This window comes from Podarcis filfolensis (assembly GCF_964270895.1).
Source record: "Podarcis filfolensis genome assembly, chromosome: 9".
Taxonomy (NCBI): domain Eukaryota; kingdom Metazoa; phylum Chordata; class Lepidosauria; order Squamata; family Lacertidae; genus Podarcis; species Podarcis filfolensis.
In genome coordinates, this window is record NC_139610.1 from 62867867 (window position 1) to 62893473 (window position 25607).

Genomic DNA, 25607 nt, shown 5'->3' on the forward strand with positions numbered 1-25607 from the left:
CTCCAACTCCTCGAAAGATTCCATCAAAGGTGTCGCCGAAAAATTTTACACATCACTTGGGAAGACAGGCAAACTAATATCAGTGTAATGGAAGAAGCAAAGATCACCAGTGTTGAAGTAATGATTCTTCAACTTCAACTTCGTTGGACTGGCCATGTTGTGCGGATGCCTGATGGTTGTTTTCCAAAGCAACTACTCTATTCCGAACTTAAAAGTGTAATGGAAAGTGTAATGCTGGTGGTCAACTAAAGAGGTTCAAACACTCTCTCAAGGCAAATCTAAAAAAATGTAGTATAAACACTGACAACTGGGAAACACTGGCCTGCGAGCTCCAATGAGAGAACAGCCTTTACCAAAGGTGTCATGGGCTTTGAAGACACTCAAACTCAGGATGCAAGGAAGAAACGTGCTAAGAGGAAGGCACGCTTGGCAAATCCATACAGTGATCAACTCCCACCCGGAAACCAATGTCTCCACTGTGGAAGGACATGTGGATCCAGAATTGGCCTCCACAGTCACTTACGGACTCATTGTTAAAACGGTGTTTATGGAAGACAATCTTACTCGGCTATGAGTGATCGCCAAAGAAGAAGAAAGAAGATAGCTCAGAATCCTCAGCACTGACCATTTCTCAAAAATCAGCTATGCAATGTCGTTATATGACAGATTTCAAACCTCGTTTGGCCCTAAGTTAATCTGATTAGTAAGGGCTTGCTGAGGTAGTCAATGGCAACAGGCATTCTCTGTGTGTGCTGTTGTTACCTATTAACAATTCCCAGTAAAGGTAACCTGATGGGATGAACTTCAGCAGTTCCTAGCACTCAACTGCAAAGGAGAAGACTGGGACTAACGTGGAAAGAGGATGGCAAACAACTCCGGTGGCATCCCGTATACTAACAGCGGAACAAGCGGCAATACAGACGGGCAAGATTATGGAAGTACAATATATGATCTGGTTTTTTCCATTGTGATAGCAATTATCATGGGTTTTATTCTGTTCTCCATGGGTTGCGCTACAGATATGAAGAAGATGTGGGGTCACATCAAGAGGCCATCAGGCATCGCTGTGGGGATGATGTGCCAATTTGGGCTGATGCCTCTGACAGCCTATATTTTGGCTATCAACTTCCCTGCGAAGTCAATCGACACGCTTGCCACCTTTATCATTGGCTGTTCCCCTGGAGGTTCCCTGTCCAACTTCGTCAGTTACTGGGTGGATGGAGATATGGATCTCAGGTAGGACAACACAATACAATTTCTTCTGCACATGGTGAAGGAGAGAAGCATAACTTAGCAATTCTGTTTCTTGGCAGGCTGGTTGCCATGTACAAGTGGCTGGATCCAAACCATGCCTAATTTGTCCCATTGATTTCAACAATGGATTCCAACCCGACTCAATCTGGCCCTGGATCTAGCACAGAATGTGCTTTTTCTTTTCTTTCCTCATTGGGGAGCATTCAAATGTGCAGTCTTGCACCTGCAAGCTTAAGTGTCACAATCCAAGAAAAGTCATGCCACATGTTTCTGTTGTGTGCACATATCTGCTCTTACACTCCAGCATTCCTATGTGCTACAGAGACGTCTTTGGCCATGTTCGCCAACAGGCTTTGAAAGGGATTAGGTTGACATGGGATGTGCTTCTGTGCAGAACATGTGCTTGGAGATGTTTGTGAAGCAGTGGCCTCTTATTTTTAATATTGTGACTTTAAGATTATGTACCATATAATCAGGAGATGACGCTAAATGATCTGGACTATTTGGCTGTATCAGTCTTTCTGTAGTAGTTTTATAGTTTCATAACTGATTCACAGAAGTGTGTTAGATACTGTTTGTTTTGTAGTGTAATAACCAGGGTATCTGTTTGCCTGTAAAAATGAAACAAACAAAAAACAAACAAAATGCCCGGGGGGTGGGAATTAATGTCATTGAATGAATGAATGAATGAATGAATGTCATTGATGTATAAAAATACGACCATGGCAAATACCTGGGAATTCTCTTTCTTTAGGCCTATATCCTTTCTCAATCTATTCATTCATTTCTCTAGAAGCTACTTTCCAACATTCTGTCACACTACTGTGTGACCAAGAAACAGAGCTCAAGATGCAGATGAAGCTAGGATTAGTTTTCAGCGACTAAGGCCACCCCACCAGGGTTGAAAAGCAGGTTTACTCAATAGTACGCCTCTTTATTTTCTCCCATATAAGTGAATGATTTCAACTCACGCCTATAAGGGAAAGCGAAATACTGATAAAATATTGCAAGGTGGACAAAAGCTTTTACTGCTGACCTCTGGGTGGTGATACAGCCCTCAGAGGACTGCAATCCATATCTGCTTGCACAATACACAGACTGCACCCCTTTTCTGTCATTACAATGCCTTTTGGAAAGGAGAGTTTTTGCCAGGATAGAGGTCTGTGTGTGTGTGTGTGTGTGTGTGTCTGTGTGGAGAGACCTTTGCACAGCACTCTGGTGTACAATGGTAAGAATCACACCCAGTACTATTTTTCTAGAAGAAAAGGTGCTGGAACTCACCACGAATGCCTCCCTTGCTCTTTTATAATGGCAATGGTGCCCACCTGAGAGGTGCAGGAACTGAGTTCCAGCAAGTTCCGGCTGGAAAAGAATCCCCTGCGTTGTTCCACTAGCATTTGCCTCTGGTCCTGCCCACCACAATTAGCTACAACTCCTGTGTAGGAAACCCATCTCTTGGTAAACCACTTTGAAGTGTGTGTGTGTTTACAATTCAATTCAATTCAATTCAAAATCCTTTATCAGGCATAGCACACCACACATTATCAAACAAACATCATATACAGACTGTATAAAATACGGGCTCAGCGAACACACTTTATCCCAGTCCTATTCTTAACTCCAAAAAAACGATGTACATAGATAATATAATACAACTCAGCAACATCACCTACCATTAAGAACCACTAAGTTTCTTTATCATGGCCCATTCTTTCTTCATGGACAGCACTTAAAAATTCAGCCACTATAATAGTAATTTGATCATCGCTGTCCGCCAGCAGGTCCTGAACAGTTGGTTGTGTAAAAATCTGTCTCTTAAATTTTAGGGCCTCAAATAATTGTCTTCTGGCATAACTGCCAAAATCACAGGAAAAGAATATATGCTCTAGAGTATCGGGTTCCTGTTTTCTGCATTTGCAGAGACGCTCTGATTCTGGGATAGCTAAGTATCTTCCTCTCACTACCACTGAGGGAAACATGTTAAATCTGGCCAACATAAACAGCCTACACAATTCATGTTTCTTCAGATTTGTCATGTATCCCTTTTGGAAATCTCTACACAAAGGGAGATTTAAGTGGATAGGAGAGCAGGTGCTGTGCTTTGCAACTTCAAGCATGGCGAGGACACTTTTTTCTGTAAGAGTCTTCCTGATAATTTCCCATGTATCTTTGGGATCAGAAATTTCAAAATCAGTTAGAGTGAGCCCTATCGAATCCAATTTTCTCCTGCAAATCAATGATAGATTGTGAATTGCACTATCACTTAAAAGATCGTAAAGTAGAGAATTAGGGGATAGGGCTTGTTTACAATCAAGTGGTGTATAACTTGAAAAAATAAGTACAGTGGTACCTCGGGTTAAGAATTTAATTCGTTCCAGAGGTCCGTTCTTAAGCTGAAACTGTTCTTAACCTGAGGTACCACTTTAGCTAATGGGGCCTCCCGCCGCCACAGATGCACTATTTCTGTTCTCATCCTGAGGTAAAGTTCTTAACCCGAGGTACTATTTCTGGGTTAGCCGAGTCTGTAACCTGAAGTGTCTGTAACCTGAAGCGTCTGTAACCTGAAGCGTCTGTAACCCGAGGTACCACTGTAATAATGGTACACACACACACACTACTGTTGGGGAGCTTGTCACAATAGATTACATCATTAACTTGCCTGCAGACCATCTCTTGCTCCCACCCAAGCCTCTTTCACTCTATTACAGCATCAGCATGACGGCCCTCTCTAATATGGCTGCACTCGGAATGATGCCTCTTTGCCTCTTTATCTGCACACGGACCTGGGAATCAGAAGGCGACATCACAGTCCCATATCAGGCCATAGGTATGTTTTTTGCTCGTCTTAAAACGTAGGTGACAGAAATTGGGCTATCCCTGCCCAGATAGGGGCACAGCTGTGTCACCCGAAGGCAGGCACTCTATCAAGTTCAAGTTCAAGTTTTATTGCGGCAAAAGCCAGTGACACTAAACACCACAAGATCAAACAAAAAGAAATCAACAACAACATCAGAAAAGAAAAGAAAGAAAAAAAAGATTACACAAGGGAACTTCGCAGTGCGCCATTCAACAGATTAGAGATTTACGCTTCCTGATTACTAAAGTGCAAAATTTGGCCACCTCATATGATCTTGAGCTTGAGGAATCTTCCAGAAGGTATTTTCGTAGAATTTTGGGGGAGGATTCCAAATAATGTTGTAGGGGTATAAATTTTCATAAAAGCGGCAAAATAAGTTGAACTTGTTCTTCACTGCAAAATTCGCAAAATAGAAGGATGTGTGTGACAGATTCTACCTTATTAGACATACCTTATTTGCCGTACAGCACTGCTGAGGGCATTGTCTCAAAGCGGGCTCTAGAGAAAGCCCATCTATAAGCTTCGTTAGTGATGTTAGTTAAGTAAGGGGCAGCTGCAAAATTAGGCCAAGCTTTTAAGCATCTATACGCAGTGGCGTAGCGTGGGTTGTCAGCACCCGGGGCAAGGCAAGTAATTTGCGCCCCCTAACCCGTGGATTTGCGCCCCCTAACCCATGGATTTGCCCTAACCCCAGATATTGCGCCCGGTGCGGCCCGCCCCCCCTGCACCCCCCACGCTACGCCACTGTCTATACGTCTCCAGGAGTAGGGCGTCTTCTTGTTGTAATTCGACATCGTAAAGTCTCTGAGTGATAATTGCTTTTGCCTTGTTTGGAGTTTCAATAAAAAGATTTTCAGGGTTTAGGCCAATTTGTTTGATCTTATTAGTTATTTGCATAAGCCAAGGAGGATAGGGAGCTGCGGCCAGGAAGCAGGGTAACAGTCCCTTAGGATTGTAATGGATTTTCAGCCAGAGGGATATTGCTTGCTCCCAGACTTTTAATTCCACTCTGGGCAGTCCTGCCTCTTGCCTTAAGACTGCATTAGGTGTACACTTTGGGGTAGCAAATAATGATCTTAAGAATTTTGATTGTACTGTTTCAAGGGTCTTAAGGTTGGCAGAGGGGCTAATTTGAGAGCCATACAGGAGTTGGGCTAGAGATTTTGCCTGAAAAACTTTTAGGGCCATCGGGAGGAAGCCAGCTCCTTTCCTTCTGAATAATCCAAGGATGGCATTTGCACTTCTTCCTGCTGATATAGCTGATGTGGTCAGGTGTGTTGACAATTCGGCATTATAAGAGAAAGTAATGCCTAAGTATTGGAAGGTCTTAGTCTGTTCAATGGCGTTTCCCTTTAAGCTCCAATTATCTTTCCTGAAGAAGCGGTTAAAATGTACAATTTTGGTTTTGGCAAAGTTAATTGTTAACAGTTCAGTGTTACATTGGTCACTAAACTTTCCTAAGGCACGTTTCAGACCCACTTTGGTTTGAGAGAGAAGAACAGCGTCATCCGCATACATTAAAACTGGTACTTTTCTGCCGTTAGAGAACACGGGGGGGGGGGGTTTCGATTTCACGGCAACATGTGACCAGGGAGTTAACATAGATGTTAAATAAAAATGGGGCTAATAGGCATCCTTGTCTAACTCCCCTTTGGACTGGGATTTCTCTAGAGAGTCTGCCGTCCTGTGCGAGTCTTATCTGGAGGGTATTGTTCTCATGAAGCTTAATCATCAGAAGTAATAACCTTCTGTTAATACCCATATTGGCCAATTTGGCCCAGAGCCTACCCCTGGATACAGAGACCACCTGAGCCTCAAGCAACAGCAATGGACCCAGGAGGACCCCCAAATTGCGAACTTGCTCCTTCAGAGGGTGTGTAGTATTGGCAAAACCTATTGGTGTTTCGCAACTTTCTGACTAGTTGCAGGACCTTAGCCAGACCTAGCAGAGTACATTCAGAATCCACGGAAGCAATTGGCGACTTGGCTGCAGACAGGATAGATGAAGCAGGAACCAGGAATTTGTAGTTAGGTGTTTATTACAGTGGACTATTTACATGAACAGAACACGGATCTTTTGCTAGCTGTCTCTGACACGACTTACAACTCCTACACTGAACCACTGAACTCACGAACTCACACATTCCAGTTAGTAGGTCATTAATTATCACTCCCTTGAGAGAGCTTGACCAATCAGGGAGTGGTCTCCATGTCTCTATTATCACCAGGCAGACTTACTCCTTCAGATTGCCTTCTGGCTGTCTGCCAAACCTTAATTGACTCTGTGTGAGTAGCTGCACGTACACAGTTTCCCAACATGTAACTCCATCAGGAGCAGGCAACCTCCCATCAATCCAGTCTAGCGAACCATGCACAAACAGGGCCTCCGTCTAATCTGGGTTGAGCTTCAGTTTGTTGGCTCTCATCCAGTCCGCTACTGAGACAAGACAATGGTCCAGCACATCCACAACACCACCTGCAGATATAAAGGAGAAGCAGAGCTGTGTGCCATCGGCATATTGCTGACAATGTACTCCCAACATCTGGATGACCCCACTCAGGCGGTGGTTTCATGTAGATGTGAAACGGCATGGGAGATGAGGCAAGGTGAGGTGACTGTCTCAGGAGGCAGGATTGTCCCTTCTTTGCTGGCAGGGAGGGGCAACATTTTGTGGTTCACCTCAGGTGCCCAAATGTCTCGAACCAGCCCTGCTTAGGAAGCCCACATTGAAGGCTCCATGGGGCCAAATAGCTCTCGCCAAGCATCGGACTCTGGAAACGACCAACCAAGTAGCTCTGGAACGGCCACAAAGTGGTGCCACCCACTCCTAACTCTGACTGCTACTCGGGAGGAATACCATGGTCAGTGGTATCTAAAGTCGCTGAGAGGTTGAGGAGAATTAACAGGAACACATTTCCCCTGTCTCTCTCTTGAGAGAGATAACCTTGTAGGGTGACCAAAGCAGTTTGTGCCAAAACAGGGCCTAGACCCTGTTCTGGTCCAAGAACCTCACCCAAGCCTGGATCTGGTCCCAGGCCTGGATCTGGTCCAAGAACCTCACCCAAGAAGGGAAGATTGGCAACTGGCTGCAAATTACCTCAACTTTCTGAGTCCAGGGAGGGTTTTTTAAGCAGTGAACATCCTTTCCCGCAAGGAGGCATTAATCACCTCCCATGCCCAGCCAGCTGTCCCCCTCTCCCTGGTAGTTTTTATCAGCCAAGAGGGGCAAGGGCCCAGAGCGCAAGTGGTCTCTGAAAGCCCCTTCTGCATTACAGTGGTACCTCGGGTTACATACGCTTCAGGTTATAGACTCCGCTAACCCAGAAATATTACCTCAGGTTAAGAACTTTGCTTCAGGATGAGAACAGAAATTGTGCTCTGGCGGCAGCGGGAGGCCCCATTAGCTAAAGTGGTGCTTCAGGTTAAGAACAGTTTTATGTTAAGAACAGAATTAAGTACTTAACCCAAGTTACCACTGTAATTCCCAAGCACTTGAAAACCAGCTGAATAGATCTACATTTGACTCCTCTCTTTTTTAGGGGCAATTCTTCTTAGCCTTAATATCTACTGTTGGTGACATTTCTGTTAAATATAGAAGGTGCCTGCACAGCACTTTGCAAATGCCCAACAACCAGCCGAGTAGACCTACATTTGACATGCACTAACCTTTTCTTCTCCTTTTTAGGGACAACTCTTTTCAGCTTTACTATACCCATCGCTTGCGGTTTTTGGGTGAAGTATAGGTGGCCCAGGCAATCCCAAATCATTCTCAAGGTAAACTTGGGAGGCAAAATCCTGTTGAGGAATTAAAAACGCCTGCACGGAACAAAAGCAAGCAAATATGTACAATGTATTTCACCCTATTTCCGCCAGTCCACTCAAGGAAATTTACAATCCGAATCAGTTGCCATTGATGTTATTTTCAAAAGGGGGAAAGGAAAGGAAAAAGGAAAATGGACGGGATGGCAAATGCTAACTCAGTCTCAGATGCCAACTCTTCCTGTATGATTACATAAGGATGAGGGTAGAATTGATGGAGATGGTTCTGGGAGGAGGAAGGAGCCAAGTGATGAAAACCCAGTGGAACGACATGCTCCACCTTTCTCTTTGTCCATTTGTAACAGGTTGGAAGCACGATCGGAGGCTTTCTATGGGTAGTCCCAACAGTAGCCTACTTACTGACATTTCAAGGTTCATGGATTGTGGACTACTCTCTTCTGATAGTTTCGGCAGTGCTCCCAGTGACTGGCTACCTTGGTGGCTTTCTGCTGGCCCGTCTCACCTGCCAGTCTTGGCAAAGGTACCCGATAACTTGATTATTTATTTGCAGGAACTGCTTAGAGCCTGCCCTTTGATCAACACAAGAGTCCAGTCCAGGGTACAAGAAATAAGAATGCAGCCCGATGGTGTGGGCAAGATACCTTGCTTCTTGGACTTCTGTGCTTCCAAGCTGATGTGGGGTGGCTTGGTGGCTCCAGGGGTGTTGTGAACACACCATTGCATGTTCAGATGTCGTCAGCTGCCGTTGAAGAGGTGGTGTGGTGTGGGTTGCTCCTTAAAAAGGAGGCAATGTAACAACTATTGGCCAGTCACCAACCTTCCATTTTGGGTAAAGGTGGCAGGAAGGGTGGTGGCAGGGGTACTTAAAAGTGTTCCTGGATGACACTGATTATCTGGATCTGTTTCAGTCTGGGTTTAGGCCTAGAATGGAATCAGCCTTGGTCACTTGGAAGGGTGACCTGTAGCAGGAGAGGGACAGGGAGACTGCAATCTTGTTGTGCTTACTTGAACTCTCAGCAGCCTTGGATACTGTTGACCATGGTATCCTCCTGGACCGACTGACTGGAATTGGCCAATTTTGGGAAAGGAAAAATTTTGGACCTTTTTGGACCTGTTGAATCTTCCCCGAAGTGACCGTTAGAGAATTTCAAAATCTTTGTGCTTCCAGGTGTCGGACGATTTCTGTGGAGACAGGAACTCAGAACTTGAACTTGCCCATTGCTGTGTTCCAGCTGTCTTTCAGTTTCCAGCATTTCATCCAGATATATCCATCCATGGTGATCTATAGCGCGTTTCAGTTGCTAAATTTATCACTTATGGTTTCAGGTAGGTAATTCCATTCAAAAATGTGCCCCGAGGAAAGTGAAAACAACTGGGGAGTACCAAAGACAGATCTAATGTATAGAGAAGCAGTATTCAGAATAGGAAAAGGGCAGTTGTTGTTTACTGTTTTGTTGGATGAGGTCCAGATGTTCTTATTTTTTTTTGTTTTTTAAATATATATTTATTAGAGTTTTACAACACATAAAAACCGAACAAATCCACAAAGGAAAACAAAAAAAAAAAAAAACAAAGCCAGAAAAAACCAAAAAATACACACTTAATCAAGGAAAAAAGAAAACCAAAGAATACACACTTAATCAGAGAAAAAAGAGAAAAAGAATCCACTTTTAAATTTCAAGGTTCTATAACCCTCTTTCCTGACCTCCTCACATCTCCCTTTTTTGCGTTCCTCTTTGTTCCATCAGATTCAGCAAACTCTAACCCTCTTTCATATCTCATTTATAATTATATACTCCCACTTGTTATATCTCTAATTTCCCCTATTTTCTTTTTTTTATAACTCTTTTAACTATATCCCAAATGCCGTATTACCTTTAAATCCCACATCATTTTAACATTCAAACAATTTACAGTGTTTCTGTAGATAGTCCTTGAACTTTTTCCAATCCTCTTCCATCAATTCTTCTCCCAGGTCTCGGATTCTGCCCACCGTGGAAGAATGGCAGATGCAAGTGATAGATTATATGGAGATGGCAGATGTTCTTATTTTATTGCTGATCCAAAACGCTTAAATAAGTGCTCAAACTGATGAAATAATTGGTGGGGGATGCAATTAAGAACATTTATATTAGTTTTTCCCCCTTTCTTTTAATGAAATCCCTTAGAAAGACTTCACACATTACATTTTTTAACGTAAAGTATAGATGTGATAAACACATATATTACTGGCTGTATAAGCATATAGTTTTGGCCACAGCTACCTATGCCAAGTTTACATTTGGTAGCAAACACAGGTGCTCCTCTGTATAACAGGGAAAACCAGTGTGGAGAGTTAAAAGCACAAATTTTTATTTAGAAGTCCTTAGTGAGAACCGAAGAAGAGCTCAAGCTACTCATTCGGGCCAAAGGTCTATCTAGTAGAGCAGCCTTTTCTCAGCCATATGCTTCTGAGAAGCCCTGAAAGCACCATGTGCGCGCAACAGCCCTCTGCCCACTTGTGCATTGCAAGGGGTTGGGCTAGATGATCCTTGAGGTCCCTTCCAGCTCTGTGGTTCTTTGGTTCTACGTGCTCCCCAGTATTTAGCAGCTGGTTGCCCATGACGGTAGGGGCTGGTTACAGTGGTACCTCAGGTTACAGACGCTTCAGGTTACAGATGCTTCAGGTTACAGACTCCGCTAATGCAGGAAAAGTACCTCGGGTTAAGAACTTTGCGTCAGGATGAGAACAGAAATTGCACGGAGGCGGCACAGCGGTCCCATTAGCTAAAGTGGTGCTTCAGGTTAAGAACAGTTTCAGGTTAAGAACGGACCTCCGGAACGAATTAAGTTCTTAACCCTAGGTACCACTGTATACGTTTTCAATACTGTTCATGCCTGCAAAAGGTTTTGGGCAAACATACCGGTTCATTTCCAATTGGTGCAGGTCTTGTAACTTCCCGTTGAAACCCTGTGACTTTTTATAAATGTTCTGAGGTGTGTGCATCTCGCTTTTGCTGCTCTATAGCACAGGAGTGCTCCTTCAGACGACAATAATGCAGTAACATTGGGCAAGTACTGCAGCACAATGAAGAAAGTGGAATTATGCATGGGTGGGTCCAGAATAAATCCAGCATGAATATTGACATGTTGTTGCAGAATATGCCCTCCCCCCAAAAAACCCCCACACACAACCAGCCCAGTGTGGGAGGGCACTGAGTATTTCCATCCTTGACTATCACTCAAGCTGTCTCCTAAGGTAAAGGTAAAGGGACCCCTGACCATTAGGTCCAGTCACGGACGACTCTGGGGTTGCGGAGCTCATCTGGCTTTATTGGCCGAGGGAGCCGGCGTACAGCTTCCGGGTCATGCGGCCAGCATGACTAAGCCGCTTCTGGCGAACCAGAGCAGCGCACGGAAACGCCGTTTACCTTCCCGCCGGAGTGGTACCTATTTATCTACTTGCACTTTGATGTGCTTTTGAACTGCTAGGTTGGCAGGAGCAGGGACCGAGCAACGGGAGCTCATCCTGTCACAGGGATTCGAACCGCCAACCTTCTGATTGGCAAGTCCTAGGCTCTGTGGTTTAAGAGACTCCTAAGTCATTTTATTCATTTGCTTTGCACGCAGGTTATCAGATTTATAAGAAATGTCTGGGAAGAGCAGCAGCAGCAGCAGAAGGGAGACCATCTGATCCTCAGGTCACAATGTCAGGCAATTTGGGCGGCGAAATCAACTTGCAATTTGAAAAGGAGCACGAAGTCAATTCCAAAGTGGAAAATAGTTTCAACGTTCTTTAGCTTCATCAGGAAACTATGTATGATGGCTGTGTGATTCAAATCCTATGTATGTACCATCTATTTAAAGCACATGATTAAATTTTCTGTTTTTACAATTGAAAGTACTTATTTTTACATCCTTACGATATCAATGACTTCCCTTCTTCTCTTTCCATGGTTCATTTTATGTATCCTAAATCCCTGCATATTTCACAGAAAACTATACCAATCAGTATTTCATTATTACATCCATCACAACTTATTTACGCTGTTGAATTTATCTTAATGTTGCCACTGTTTTCAGCTGTACACAGTTATTTCCCATATATTCAATAAACATTTTCCAATCTTCTCTAAATGTATATTCTTCTTGTTCTCTTATTCTATATGTTAAGTCTGCAAGCTGCGCATATTCTGTCAACTTAAGTTTCCACCCTTCTTTGGTTGTAACCACGCACGTTTTCCATTTTGGGGCTAACAAAACACAGGCCACAGTAGTGGCATACATAAATAACCTTTTTTGACACCTGGGGATTTCAGTCTGAATTGTCCCCAACAGAAAGGACTCTGGTTTTTTTGGAAAGTACTTTTAAAAGTTTTTTTCAATTCATTATGGATTATTTCCCAATACTCTTTTACCCTTTTACAAGTCCACCACAATTCCTAGCACCCTTAACAAACTACAGTTTCCAGGATTCTTGCACCCAGGGTAGTTACGTGCTTTCAATAGATGGTGTGTACATATCCGTAACAAGATCTGCACTACTACATAGGCACATGAATGCATCTATCAAGCCCTGTCCTTTTGTTTAAGTGTCCAAGATGTCAATTTGATGCCTCATCAAAGAGTAACACACACACACACACACACACACACACACACACATATATATATATATATATATATATATATATATATATATATATAATGTGGTACCTCGGGGTTAAGTACTTAATTCGTTCCGGAGGTTCGTTCTTAACCTGAAACAGTTCATCACCTGAAGCACCACTTTAGCTAATGGTGCCTCCTGCTGCTGCCACGCCGGAGCGATTTCTGTTCTCATCCTGAAGCAAAGTTCTTAACCCGAGGTACTATTTCTGGGTTAGCGGAGTCTGTAACCTGAAGCGTATGTAACCCGAGGTACCACTGTATTATGGTTGCCACAAGCCAGAGTGTGCAATGATTCCTTTCACAGTTATGATTAACGAAAAACATGCCATTTAAAAGGTCACTTCCAGCATTTTTCCTAGGCTGGCTAGTTCTCTCTGTATGTTTCTCCAAGTCTTTCATGCTTGATTTGCTTGTTCAGACATTTTGGCTTCAAACGCAGAAAAACTTGGGAAGGTTAACAGTCAGAGTTAGTTAGATTGCATATTTATCAGGTCAGCTTCCGTGGGGCAAAGCCATAAAAGGGAACAGAGTGTCATCTAGGCGCGGGCGGCCTGTAAGGTCTGATGCCAGCCCACCCAAAACTTGATCAAAGCAAGAAGGATCTGAGGCTGAAGAGAAAAAGACAGAAGACGTATGAAAACGAACTCTCTTTTAAAAGTGTTTTATTTACACTGTGGAGACGTCCCAGCAGTTATAAGCTTAGACATCTGATAATTGAACTTTTTTTTGTAAAAGTATATAAATATATACACAAGACTCTATATAAAGTAAACATTGTGTAATACAGTAAACGTTTGCTATTTTTCCTTATGCTAATAAGTTGTTCTGTAAAGCTTAAATACTGATTTCAAGTATTTTCTATAAAAAGCTCTACTGTATTAAAAATGCTGGGGGAAAAGACTGCTCTGCTATAAACAAAACGCTTAAAAACAGACTAATAAAAAATTACCAGTAAGAAAGACCACCAGGATAAAATACTGTTTTCATTTCCCAACCGCCCATCCCTTCCATCAGAAATATACTATAAAATAGTTGGGAGGGAGAGAAAACGTAATACTTCTTTAAAAATAGGAAGCAGGGTTTTTTTTTTTCCTTTTTAAAAAATGTGTCAATTGCTTATCATAGTTTGAAAAAGCTGCAAAAAAATTGCAGCGTTATTAAATATATATGGCGCACAAAGACCCCCAACCTGTTGAAAAAAGAGGGGGTTATAGTGGTACTCGATAGAGATTGGAACTGGAATCCTATTGGCAGAGCTCACCTAGGGCACAGCTACACTACATTCACGCACACGCACGCACGCACGCACACACACACACACACACACACGTACTGGTTTCACACCAATTTAACTGCCATGGCTCCCCCCCAAAGAATTATTGGGACTTGTAGTTTGATGAGGGCGCTGAGTATCCCAGTCTCAAGTCTGTCACCAAACTACTGTTCCCCTAGGGAGCCCTCACATAGACATTTAACTTGTTTTAACTCTGTAGTGTAGATATGCCCAAATTATTCAAGAACCTTATTTCCCCCCTTAAATGCATATTCGACTTGTAACAGCTTAGTTGCTTCTTGGCTTTTCTTCCGCTTGGAGCCGTTTTAGGACGTACAGGATAACTTGATAGCAGAAAACGTACTGGTCCTGCAAAAGGAGGAAACGGTGTGTAAACTCACGGGAACACCAATTCTGAACTGCCAAAAAAGCGGCTGCAGTAGAGTCCACTTAAACACAGCTGCATCCTAATCTTTCACCCCACAGATTACACTGGTGTAGAGCTTTGCTCTCTTTCTTCAATTTGGCCTTTAACTAGGTTGTCCATTCTCACAACCTCCAGGGCAATTCCGCAAGGTGGTTCAGAAGAAGGCTGAAGTCACAAATCCAACCCCACCGTCCGCTCCCCTTGCCTGTTGCCAACCATCCATGCTGCTCGAGGGGAACACTGCAAGACCAGCATTATTAATCTAGTGCAACCCCCCCCCAAAAAAACCAAATAGGAACTTGCTTTGTTCAGTCAGTGCCCTGCTAATAGGCCCAAACCAAGAGAATAGGAACCGTGAAGGCCTTATGCCGTTTTGTATGGAAGCAATTTGGGGGGAGGGACCTAGCTCAATTGTAGAACAAGTTCACCCCCCTGTGTCTTCAGGCAGGGCTAGTAAAGACCCGTTTGATACGCTGGAGAGCTGTTGTCCATCAGAGTAACCAATGCTCAGCTAGATGTACCCATATTGTGACTCATTATAACACAGCTGACTCTGCTTCTATGTTCCTCTGTCCACCTGGCCTAGTAACTGGGACCCCGAATGCCCACATTACCCACAGGTACCTTCAGGGGCCTGCTTCCAATTTTCGGTCTTCTGGTTTTGCTGGTTGCGGGAGTTTTCTTTTTGGGGTTGGGGATACTGCCTGCTCTTTGTTTGCCTGTTGTTTTTTTGGGAGGTGCCCTTGTAGGTGCCTTGCTGATTTTTCTATGGGGTGGGGCTTGTCCATCAGCAGTCCCCTCCCCACCCCATGAAATGGATATATTTTTGTGGTGCCCACCCACAACATTTTCTTAGGACCCCAAAAGGCTGGTGACTCCTGGTCTAAATGAATTAGCATTAGCTCCCCAAGGCTTCAGAAAGGTTATTTTCACAGCCACCTGAAGTTGTTTTCATGACCCTGGGTGCTTTATGTTCTGTTCTCAAGGAATTTCCTGCATAGATGACTGTATAAGGATCTTCCTTCAACTGAAGTCATTTCCAGCCAATCTCTTTATGGTGTGTTCATTCTGATTTGTTTGCATGACTGTTACTGAGCATCCATCTGGATTTGTCTGCATGAAGGCTATACAACTTCCTGCCAATTGATTGCCATAATAATAATAATAATAATTTATTATTTATACCCCGCCCATCTGGCTGAGTTTCCCCAGCCACTCTGGGCGGCTTCCAATAGAGTGTTAAAAACAACACAGCATTAAATATTAAAAACTTCCCTAAACAGGGCTGCCTTCAGATGTCTTTTAAAGATAAGATGGCGGCTTATTTCCTTCACATCTGAAGGGAGGGCGTTCCACAGGGCGGGCACCACTACCAAGAAGGCCCTCTGCCAGGTTCCCTGTAACCTCACTTCATCTCACATCATGCATTTTTGTGTCACTTTCCTTACCTGGTAGTTTTTTTAAAAAGTGGTTTTGTTGTGCAAGAATGCTTAGATTGGGAAAAACAAAACTGGCTGGTATGCAATTGAATCCCACTTGCAAAACAAAGGCAGTCTGGAGACAGGCTGAGTCAGCCAGACTAAGACTGTCTATTCTAACAAGCTGCATCAACAGCTCTCCAGTTACTTTGGTGGAAGCTGTTTCCAGCATCACTGCCCCAAATCCTTCAAGCAGCGATGCTAAGGATAGAACTTGGGCCTTATGAATGCATCATGATCCTTAACTCCCTCCACATTCTGGTCTCACAGGTTAAATGGCTCAGATTACACACAGCATCTGCAAAAGTGCAAATGCACTTGTAGCTGCCAAACCTGCCTGCAGAGATATGCAGTGTATCCAAGTTCCTTGCTTTGAAATTTCCTCGCTTTCCTGCTCTTTGATCTGCCGTTCAGAGGGATACGCGGGAGAAAAGCTCCCGAAGAAACCAGAAGCGAAACTGAGTTAGGACACACGTACCTCCGTTTGCACCATGCCGTGCCTCTGCAAGCGCATTGTGCGCACCACGTCAGAGATGTCAAACTGACAAAGGAAAAAGAGGAGAAGCTGTTAGGCACCACTGGTCTGGAAAGGAACCTGCGGAAGTGTTCTAGAAGAGTGCACCAGTGCAAGGGCTAAAACGAGGACTGCACACATGACATACAAATAAACCTCATTTACAGTACATGGCTTTCCCCAAAGGATCTTAGGAACAGGTGCTTATCACTCACAGATCCAGTTACAGATAGGTAGCCGTGTTGGTCTGCCATAGTCAAAACAAAAATTTTTTTTTTCTTCCAGTAGCACCTTAAAGACCAACTAAGTTAGTTCTTGGTATGAGCTTTCGTGTGCATGCACACTCGTGTGTATCTGAAGAAGTGTGCATGCACACGAAAGCTCATACCAAGAACTAACTTAGTTGGTCTTTAAGGTGCTACTGGAAGGAAAAAAAAATTTTTGTTATCACTCACAGAGTTACAGTTCCCAGCACCCTCAACAAACTCTGTCTCCAAGGCAGTCTGTACATGTTCAGCAGCAGTCTTGGCTCTGGGCCTTTGCAAAACACCTCTAGGGCGAGGGGGGAGATTTGCAGCAGGGCAGTGGCAGGTGGATGCTTAACCTCCACAGAAACCCCTTCTTTGCCATGACCCCAGACTCTAAACAGTGACCAAGGCACCGAATCAATGGCTACAGGGACCCTAATGAGAACTTCCATTAGGGTTCTGACTCTGAGGCAGCCAGTGGTGATCAAGGGCTGGCAGGAGGCTGCTGAGTTAGATCTCCAAATCATCAGAGTCTATAGAACCAGAGCTGTGACCCTCACCATCCCCGGAAGAACTAAGAGCCTCCCACAATGCCTTGCCAGCAGAGTGGTCCAAGGAATATACTAGGCAGGAGGGCTATGGAGCAAACAGGAAGTGTCTTCCTTCAAACCTAAGAGTTGGCCCTTGGTCTGCAGTTCTCCAACACAGGTGAGGTGGGCTGAAGGCAAAGGCCTCACTCAGTCCTTTTTGGAGCAAGTTGCTCACTTGGAACTCTCCATGGTGCTGTGGCAACTGGCCTGCTTTTATGTGCCCCAATGTGCTGCTCATTGGGCCCAGAATAAAGGTAAAGGTAAAGGGACCCCTGACCATTAGGTCCAGTCATGACCCGACTCTGGGGTTGCGGCGCTCATCTTGCTTTATTGGCTGAGGGAGCCGGCATACAGCTTCCGGGTCATGTGGCCAGCATGACTAAGCCACTTCTGGCAAACCAGAGCAGCGCACGGAAATGCCATTTACCTTCCTGCCGGAGCAGTACCTATTTATCTACTTGCACTTTGACGTGCTTTCGAACTGCTAGGTTGCAGGAGCAGGGACCGAGCAACGGGAGCTCACCCCGTCGTGGGGATTTGAACTGCCGACCTTCTGATCGGCAAGTCCTAGGCTCTGTGGTTTAACCCACAGCGCCACCCACATCCCTTGGGCCCAGAATAGGGCACTCTAAATAGCCGCCTTCCAATGCAATAATGCAGAAATGTGCCAGTAACCCTGGGGTGGGGCAGGTGATTGCAGGTGAACATCTGCAGGTGGGGGAATAATTAAGCATCCCTCTTCCCATTTGCTGCTTCTCCACTGTAAGCTGCCCGCTCGCCCTGCTCTTTACAGATGTTTGGCAGAAGTCAGTAAAGGTAAAAGGGAAAGGCAAAGGACCCCTGGACAGTTAAGTCCAGTCAAAGGCGACTATGGGATTCCGGCGCTCATCTCGCTTTCAGGTCAAGGGAACCGGCGTTTGTTCGCAGATGGCTTTCCGGGTCATGGGGCCAGCATGACTAAACCGCTTCTGGCGCAACGGAACACCGTGACAGAAACCAGAGTGTGCGGAAACGCTGTTAAGCTTCCCACTGCAGCGGTACCTATTTATCTACTTGCACTGGTGTGCTTTCGAACTGCTAGGTTGGCAGGAGCTGGGACAGAGCAATGGGAGCTCACCCTGTTGCGGGGATTTGAACTGCCGACCTTCTGATTGGCAAGCCCATGAAGCTCAGAGGTTTAGACCACGGCGCCACCCGCATCCCTGACAGATGCCAGTAGGCCTGGGTGCACTGCTGAACATCTAATTCTGACCCCAGAGAAAACTTGCTCAAGTCAGATACATATTCTGCTAAGGATATGCAGCTAGTCTTGTCCAGGGGTGTGAGGCACCGTATTATACAAATGCACGTGGTTATTTTCCACACATTTCTGAAGTGCAGAGAGACCTGAACAGTAAGCTAAAGGTAAAGTGTAAAACGACCCCTGACCGTAAGGTCCAGTCGTGGCCAATTCTGGGGCTGCGGTGCTCATCTTGCTTTATTGGCCAAGGGAGCCGGCGTACAGTTTCCAGGTTATGTGGCCAGCATGACTAAGCCGCTTCTGGCGAACCAGAGCAGCACACGGAAACGCCATTTACCTTCCCGCCTGAGCCGTACCTATTTATCTACTTGCACTTTGATGTGCTTCCGAACTGCTAGGATGGCAGGAGCAAGGACCGAGCAACGGGAGCTCACCCCGTTGCGGGGATTTGAACCACCGACCTTCTGACCGGCAAGTCCTAGGATCTGTGGTTTAACCCACAGTGAATGTAATTGGAACATTAAAAGCTCAGAAGAAAATGGCACCTAGGGTAGTTAACCTGTGAATTCTCTGAGTATGTATCGAAATTGAAACTATACTTCCCATGGGGATGTTGTATCTTTTGCACCTATTGCATTAGAAGAACGGTGGATGCAAAACAAGCAAGCTAGCCAAATAACTGTAGGAAGGAGAATGGATAGTCACTCACCTCAAGATCCTGGCTGATCAGTCCCAACACCACGTCTATGCAAATAAGCGTCCCTGATCGTCCAATGCCTGCGCTGCAGTGAGTGATGATCGGCCCTGATTTGTGGATGTGCCTCATGTAGGATATGAAGGTGAGCAAATCATCTGGCTGAGAAGGTGTGTCATGATCTGGCCAGGCAGTAAAGTTTAGGTGGAAAATACGCCGGAGTTCGCCAGTCTAGATTTTAAATTAAAACAAAAAAACCCAGAAAGAGCAAGAATTGAGGCTTCTGTGAAGAGTAACAAGTCTCTGAGCAAATGCAAAAAGCTGCCACTTTTCGAAAACCCAACAGGCAGTTATCTCATGTAGAGCTTTCTCCCTCCTCTATTTGAGTATTGTTAAAGTTGTTCACTACTATTTATACAGCTGGAGTTTTTGTTTGTTTGTTTTCCCATGGACATTATGTTACATGAATATTAACGTATTATATTCCCTTTCCCTCGTGGTATTATGTAGTATATGTTTTCTTTGCTGCGGAGACCTTCGGGTGACACGCAACTAACATGTTCAATAAATAATACTAGGGAGAAAATGAAACAGCCAATCTGCACCTGGCACACACCCCAACTTCTCAGTTCACCTCTCCCACAAGGTCATTCTGCAAAGTGTGACACCCTGTTCCCTTACCTGAATATCCTCTAGCTCCATAACTCGAATGACAAAGCCTTTAAGCTGCTGCAGCCTCACCAGAGCGAGACGGAGCTTATCGCTGATCATCGTGGTTTTTCCAAGGACGTCGGGCCAGTACCTTTGACATTTGACCTTTTCTCCTTCTACTTCCTGGGTCATCATGGCGACGAGAGTGCAGTTCTGCTCCCAAGCCATTTGCCAGAAGTCCGCCACTGTGGTGGGGAGGGGTCCTTGGCAAGCAATATAAACATATTCCTTACTCCCCACCAGCATCCGGATAAAACTAGCATTGATGTAGCCACCTTCGGCCCCCAGGGGTACCCTTGTGGTGTCGTCTGCAATTCCAAAAACAGAAGAACCAGGAATTAAAAAGGTGTTTTATTATCGCTGCTCTTATTGCTGCTGCTATGACATCTATTAGGGGATGCGGGTGGCGCTGTGGGTTAACCCACAGCCTAGGACTTGCTGATCAGAAGGTCGACGGTTCGAATCCCCGCAACGGGGTGAGCTCCCGTTGCTCGGTCCCTGCTCCTGCCAACCTAGCAGTTCGAAAGCACGTCAAAGTGCAAGTAGATAAATAGGTACGGCTCAGGCGGGAAGGTAAATGGCATTTCCTTGCGCTGCTCTGGTTTGCCAGAAGCGGCTTAGTCATGCTGGCCACATGACCCAGAAGCTGTACACGGGCTCCCTCGGCCAATAAAGCGAGATGAGCGCCGCAACCCCAGAGTCGGTCACGACTGGACCTAATGGTCAGGGGTCCCTTTACCTTTGTGACATCTATTTGCATGAAGTTTTAGGACGTTCAACAGAACGGGACTCTGTCCACAAGAGTCTACAATCTTTAATTTGACACGGTGGGGGGGGGGACAACAGGGGAGGGAGGTGTAAACATGGGAAGAATAATTATTTCAGTTACAGATACATAGGCTTAGTCACAGTACAGAGACTAGTGAGCTATGCCAAAGACTCACAGCATAACCTCAAACACAACAACACGAAATCACATTATTTCATAGCTTCTTCAAAATGCCTTAGCACAGCTGCGGACGCAATGCTAAAAAATGTGGGAAAGCAGGTGTGCAAGTTCTTTCCTAGTGTAGTCCAAAAGTCATGTGCATCTCCTCAGCAGTGAGGGCTCGAACTCCAAATATGGAGAGAGGTCACTTAATAGCAATGTTCTCCCCCCTTGGGACATTTACATGCATGAAAACTGCACACTCAAGTCAGATTCACACACCTGCTTTCTCTTCTTCTCTGTCAGTTCAGAAGCTGCTCCTAGATGCGAGTCAGAATAAAGTGCATTGGGAAAAAACGATGTAAGAAATGGCTTGCCAGGTCAGCTTTACTGAATCCTGCACTCTTGTCTCCAACAATAGCTAACTGGACAGGGCTGGGAAGCTCTCAAATGGGGCTTGATAGAGAGTACCAACCCCTGTTGGCTTGGCCCCAGCCAAATACACCACATGCAGAAAAACCAACATTTTTCAAGTACACATCTGCAGTTCCTTATTAGTAACTTGAGGCTATAGTCCTTCAGGAAGAACTTCAAGAACCTTCCTAGGAGGTGGCCTCAGATCCTGGATCTCTTGAATTTGAAGCTCGTTATTTTGATGAGGATCATTGCACAGGAGGGCAATGATCCTAACATCACTTCATACTATTACGGGACAGCAAGCAGGAATCTGTAACACTGTACTGTGTCTGCATAAAGCTCAGATTCTGTTGGGAAATGTGATGGAGCTCTGCATTTCTGGAACTTGCCTCTCCCACTAAGTATCTCTTGGGAAATGAATACAGAGGATGAGCAACAGAACAGTGAGATAGTGTGTAAACTCTGCCCAAGCAGAACAGACACTGGGTAAAGGTTAGTGGATGCAGCGTGATAACCAGGACAGGATACTAAATTATTTGTTGTACAGTCCGTGCATGTGACCTAGCCTTATGTTTTCTTTGGGAGTCCTTTTCTTAAAGGGGGCATTGGCTCAAGTGAGATCTTTTAAATATATCTGAATGTAGTGGCACATATTAACTGCTCTCAGGAATGCTCTGCATGGGATTCAGTCTCATGCATGTTTGGCACTGACGGTGTCAAACAGAACGCCGTTACCACCCAAACACCTAATACTAGGCACGCAGGACTTGCACCCCAGGGCCAAACTGGATATAATGAGGGCAGCAATATTTCTCGTTCACGTAGCTGCCTTGGTACGTCCCACAGAAAGGGTGCCAAACCCCAAGCAGGAAGTGAAACGAGATATTTATCAAGTGTCAGGTGGGCTACTACTTATGCAGGACTGGTGTACCGTGTTTTAACTGGTTGGGTAACCATTTTGGCATGCCTGCCACTGATCCGAGGCCCATGTGCCACAAAGGAGCCACCCTACTCACTCACTTTCCCCTTCATCCTCAGTTCACCAAATCCCACCTTGGGGAACATCCATCGCACCTCTATCAACACAATCAATTACAGATTATCTCCTAGCACAGAGAATTCACGCGCAGTTACCAAGCGGAGGGAAACCCTTCAGGAAAGAGACAAATTAAACTACAAGTGGCCTTTTGGAAATCAGAACTTACAAGGCAGTATGTTCTTATATCTATTCTTCTTCCTGTTTTCCTTTGTTTGGCCCACCAAACACTGATCCAAAGGCTTTAGGTCTTGAAGATTCTGTAATGAGACGTGTAGTTAACTAACATCATTTAAAAATACATGTACATGAATTTTTATTTTTTAAAAAAGCACCAGACTGAACCAAGGTTAAAGTATGTGTAAGCAGATTAGTTTTTATGGTGTGCATGTAAGAAAACATCTAAGAATGTAGGGGAATAAAACAAAAACAAACCAGCTGAGTTTTCGGAGGGGAAATGTCCACTGAGAATCAGAGGTGAGTGAAGCAGACCTGTTTGCATTCCCATGTTATCTCCTCTCATATTCCGAGAAGAGACATGACAGCCGTCCCTCAGGGGCTGTCACATGGAAGATGGAGAAAGCCTGAACCAACGGCTTCAAGTTACAAGGAAGGTGATTCCACCTAAACCTCAGGAAGAACTTTCTGATGCTAAGAGCTGTTTGTGGGTTCTCCTGAACATGAGGTTTCTAAGCAGAGATTGGGTGGCCATCTGTCATGGATGCTTTAGTTGAGATTCTTGCATTACAGGGGGTTGGACTTGAGAACCCTTTGGAGTCCCTTCCAACTCTTAGGCTTGTGTCCACAGCGCAAGAGAGTGTACACTCACCTCAATCTCCTTTGAAGGGACGCCTTGTTCCAATAGGCCTCGCAGCATCCGGATAGTTGACTTCAATTTGGAGCCTGTATATTTGCCTGAAGGAAGGACTTGGACGATCGGAAGTGCGGCAAGCTCTTCGTCGGTGACTAAAGGGCAATCTGGCACAGGAAGGAGATGGGATTTATGAGCGCCTATAAAAATCCACCTAAATCCACAGTTAGGGTGCCACCCCATGAAATATAGCAGCAGTTGCCTGCCTGGCAGCACGTGCCACTTTCAAGTTGTCAGCGGCTGATGAAAACATATCATGATTATTGCTTTTGTAAAGGCTCCCCGTAAATAACTTGGGTGGTAAACAACCCCCCGTTTCTCATTATCCCTCCATGCTTGGTGCTTCAAAGGTTGCTACCAACAGCGCTTTCCTGAGATTTTTGTGAACGTCGGCTCAAATTTAACAGAAACTAATAAATAACCATCTGCATTGTTAACGTTCCTTGAACAATGAGTACAGTGCAAACCCTTTATGCCAGGCAAATTCGCTGCATTTTGTAGACAAGGTAGATTGGTTTGTAAGCCGTAGTCTTACAGCTCAAACGTTGGTGCCGAGAGGCTGAGGGTCAGTTCTTGAAGAGACAAGCACATCGCGTTTTAAAATCACATGACTTACCCCAAAGGTTACCCAGAACCGTGTTTGCGAAGGGTGCTGTGGGAGGTGAGCTCCAGTTCCCAGGATTCTTTGGGGGTAGTTATGTATTTTAAATGTGTTTATTATTATTATTATTTATTAAATTTCTATACTGCCCCTTCATCCGAAGGTCACAGCGCGGTTTGCAATATAAAAAAACACAAAAAATACATACCATAACAACAAACAAAACCAATAACCCTTCCCAGTTTAAAAGGCTTTAGATCGTTTAATTAGTCAAAGGCCTGGGAGATTACCGGTTAGATTACTGCAACATATTATATGTGGGGTTGCCTTGAAAGACAGTTTGGAAACTTCAGCAGGTGCAGAGATTCAGCAGCCAGGGTTGCTCTCTGGAGAAAGATGTCTTGAGCATGTAACACAATCCTGGCCTACTGCACTGACTGCCAATCAGTTTCTGGGCCCGATTCAAAGTGCTAGTTTTGACCTATAAGGTCTTCAACGGCTCAGGACAGCCTCTCCCCATACGAACTGTCCCAGATCTTGTGATCATGTGAGGCCCTTCTTTGTGGTTCCTCCTCCGCAAGAGGTCTGGAGGGTGTCAACACGAGAATGGGCCTTTTCTGTGGTGGCTCCCTATTTGTGGAACGCTCTCCCTAAGGAGGCACGTGAGTGGCACTGTGGGTTAAACCACAGAGCCTAGGACTTGCCGATCAGAAGGTCGGCGGTTCAAATCCCCATGACGGGGTGAGCTCCCGTTGCTCGGTCCCTGCTCCTGCCAACCTAGCAGTTTGAAAGCCCGTCAAAGTGCAAGTAGATAAATAGGTACCGCTCCGGCGGGAAGGTAAATGGCGTTTCCGTGTGCTGCTCTGGTTCGCCAGAAGCGGCTTAGTCATGCTGGCCACATGACCCGGAAACTGTACGCTGGCTCCCTCAGCCAATAAAGCGAGATGAGCGCTGCAACCCCAGAGTCGGTCACAACTGGACCTAATGCTCAGGGGTCCCTTTACCTTTTACTCCCTAAGGAAGCTCGCCTGTTGCCTTCATAACATACCTTTGGGCGCCAAGCGAAAATGTTTTTCTATAATTAGGCCTTCTGCTGATTGAACATTCCATGGCCTTTTAAATGTGTTTGTGGGAAGGGGGGGCAGGTTATTGGTTTGTTGTTTTATTATGTACTTTATGTTCTCATTTTGTATTTTTATGTTGTGAACCACCCTGTGATCTTCAAATGAAGTGCGGTATACAAATTTAATTAATCATCATAATAACAACAACCCACTTTTTAAAGAAAGCCCGGTCTTTGTGGTTAGGGAAGTGACAGGATTAAGTGTGGGACGACTGAATGATTGACAGAAAAACTTAAGCACCCAGCAATGACATCATTGTTCTATAACCGCCCCGTATAAGAGTCAGAACAATTGTTTAATAAAGATGGGACAAAATCTAACCTGTGTATAAACTATGTGGAAGCAAATCAGAATGAATACTGAATAAACAGGTAATCTGCAGAAGACCAAAAATATTGCGAATTGGCCCCTGTCTCTTTGATTGCTTACCTTTAACAGACTGCTGCTGGTTTATTGATTCAATCGGTAACTCGTCACTTCCCCAGGTAATCTCATCGTCGTCTCCCTGACCCGCCAGAGGTCGCTGGGGTAATCTTAAAAATACAAACATTTCCTTAAAAAGACCCAAAACTGTGTCTGCACCCCCCACCACAAAGGACAAAAAATAATCTTAAGAAACAAAACATTCCAGGCAACGGAAGTTCAAATGAAAGTAGGAATTACCAACTTAATTAGATTATATATGCCAAATCTTAGTATGATTCATGGGAGGGAGGTAGTTTCCATTTGCGTTTTTATGGCCATCTTATTCGACATTCTACAAGGTCACAGAAAACAAAGCATAATCTGCAGACGGCAAAGGAAGCCTGACCTTCACGGCATGCCACATGAAATATGGAATGGAACATGGAAACATGTGCCCATTATATTTGGCCCCACCAGCACTATACACTGGGTGGCTTCCCACAAAGAA

At 44.8% G+C, this 25607-nt stretch overlaps 2 protein-coding genes across 14 annotated transcripts in view; one reads left to right on the plus strand and one right to left on the minus strand.

Annotated features, from left to right (window-relative positions):
• The first annotated feature begins 3901 nt into the window (after positions 1 to 3901).
• SLC10A6 (solute carrier family 10 member 6) lies at positions 3902 to 11720 on the plus strand. The gene is made up of 5 exons (XM_083571937.1): positions 3902 to 4081; positions 7798 to 7886; positions 8237 to 8412; positions 9061 to 9218; positions 11502 to 11720. The coding sequence occupies exons 1-5, from the start codon at positions 3970 to 3972 to the stop codon at positions 11669 to 11671; spliced, it is 705 nt and encodes a 234-aa protein (XP_083428063.1). The 5' UTR covers positions 3902 to 3969; the 3' UTR covers positions 11672 to 11720.
• Positions 11721 to 13187: 1467 nt separating this feature from the next.
• The window catches only part of PTPN13 (protein tyrosine phosphatase non-receptor type 13), a 154834-nt gene continuing 142414 nt past the window's right edge, over positions 13188 to 25607 (minus strand). For all 13 annotated transcript variants that reach the window (XM_083631538.1, XM_083631536.1, XM_083631534.1 and 10 more), the window contains 7 exons: positions 25124 to 25227; positions 22928 to 23076; positions 22268 to 22358; positions 19688 to 20025; positions 19022 to 19237; positions 16199 to 16261; positions 13188 to 14184 (listed from right to left, as the gene is read on the minus strand). In XM_083631538.1, coding sequence (XP_083487664.1) covers positions 14104 to 14184; positions 16199 to 16261; positions 19022 to 19237; positions 19688 to 20025; positions 22268 to 22358; positions 22928 to 23076; positions 25124 to 25227 — 1042 coding nt within the window. In that variant the 3' untranslated portion in view covers positions 13188 to 14103. The remainder of the gene's footprint in view (positions 14185 to 16198; positions 16262 to 19021; positions 19238 to 19687; positions 20026 to 22267; positions 22359 to 22927; positions 23077 to 25123; positions 25228 to 25607) is intronic.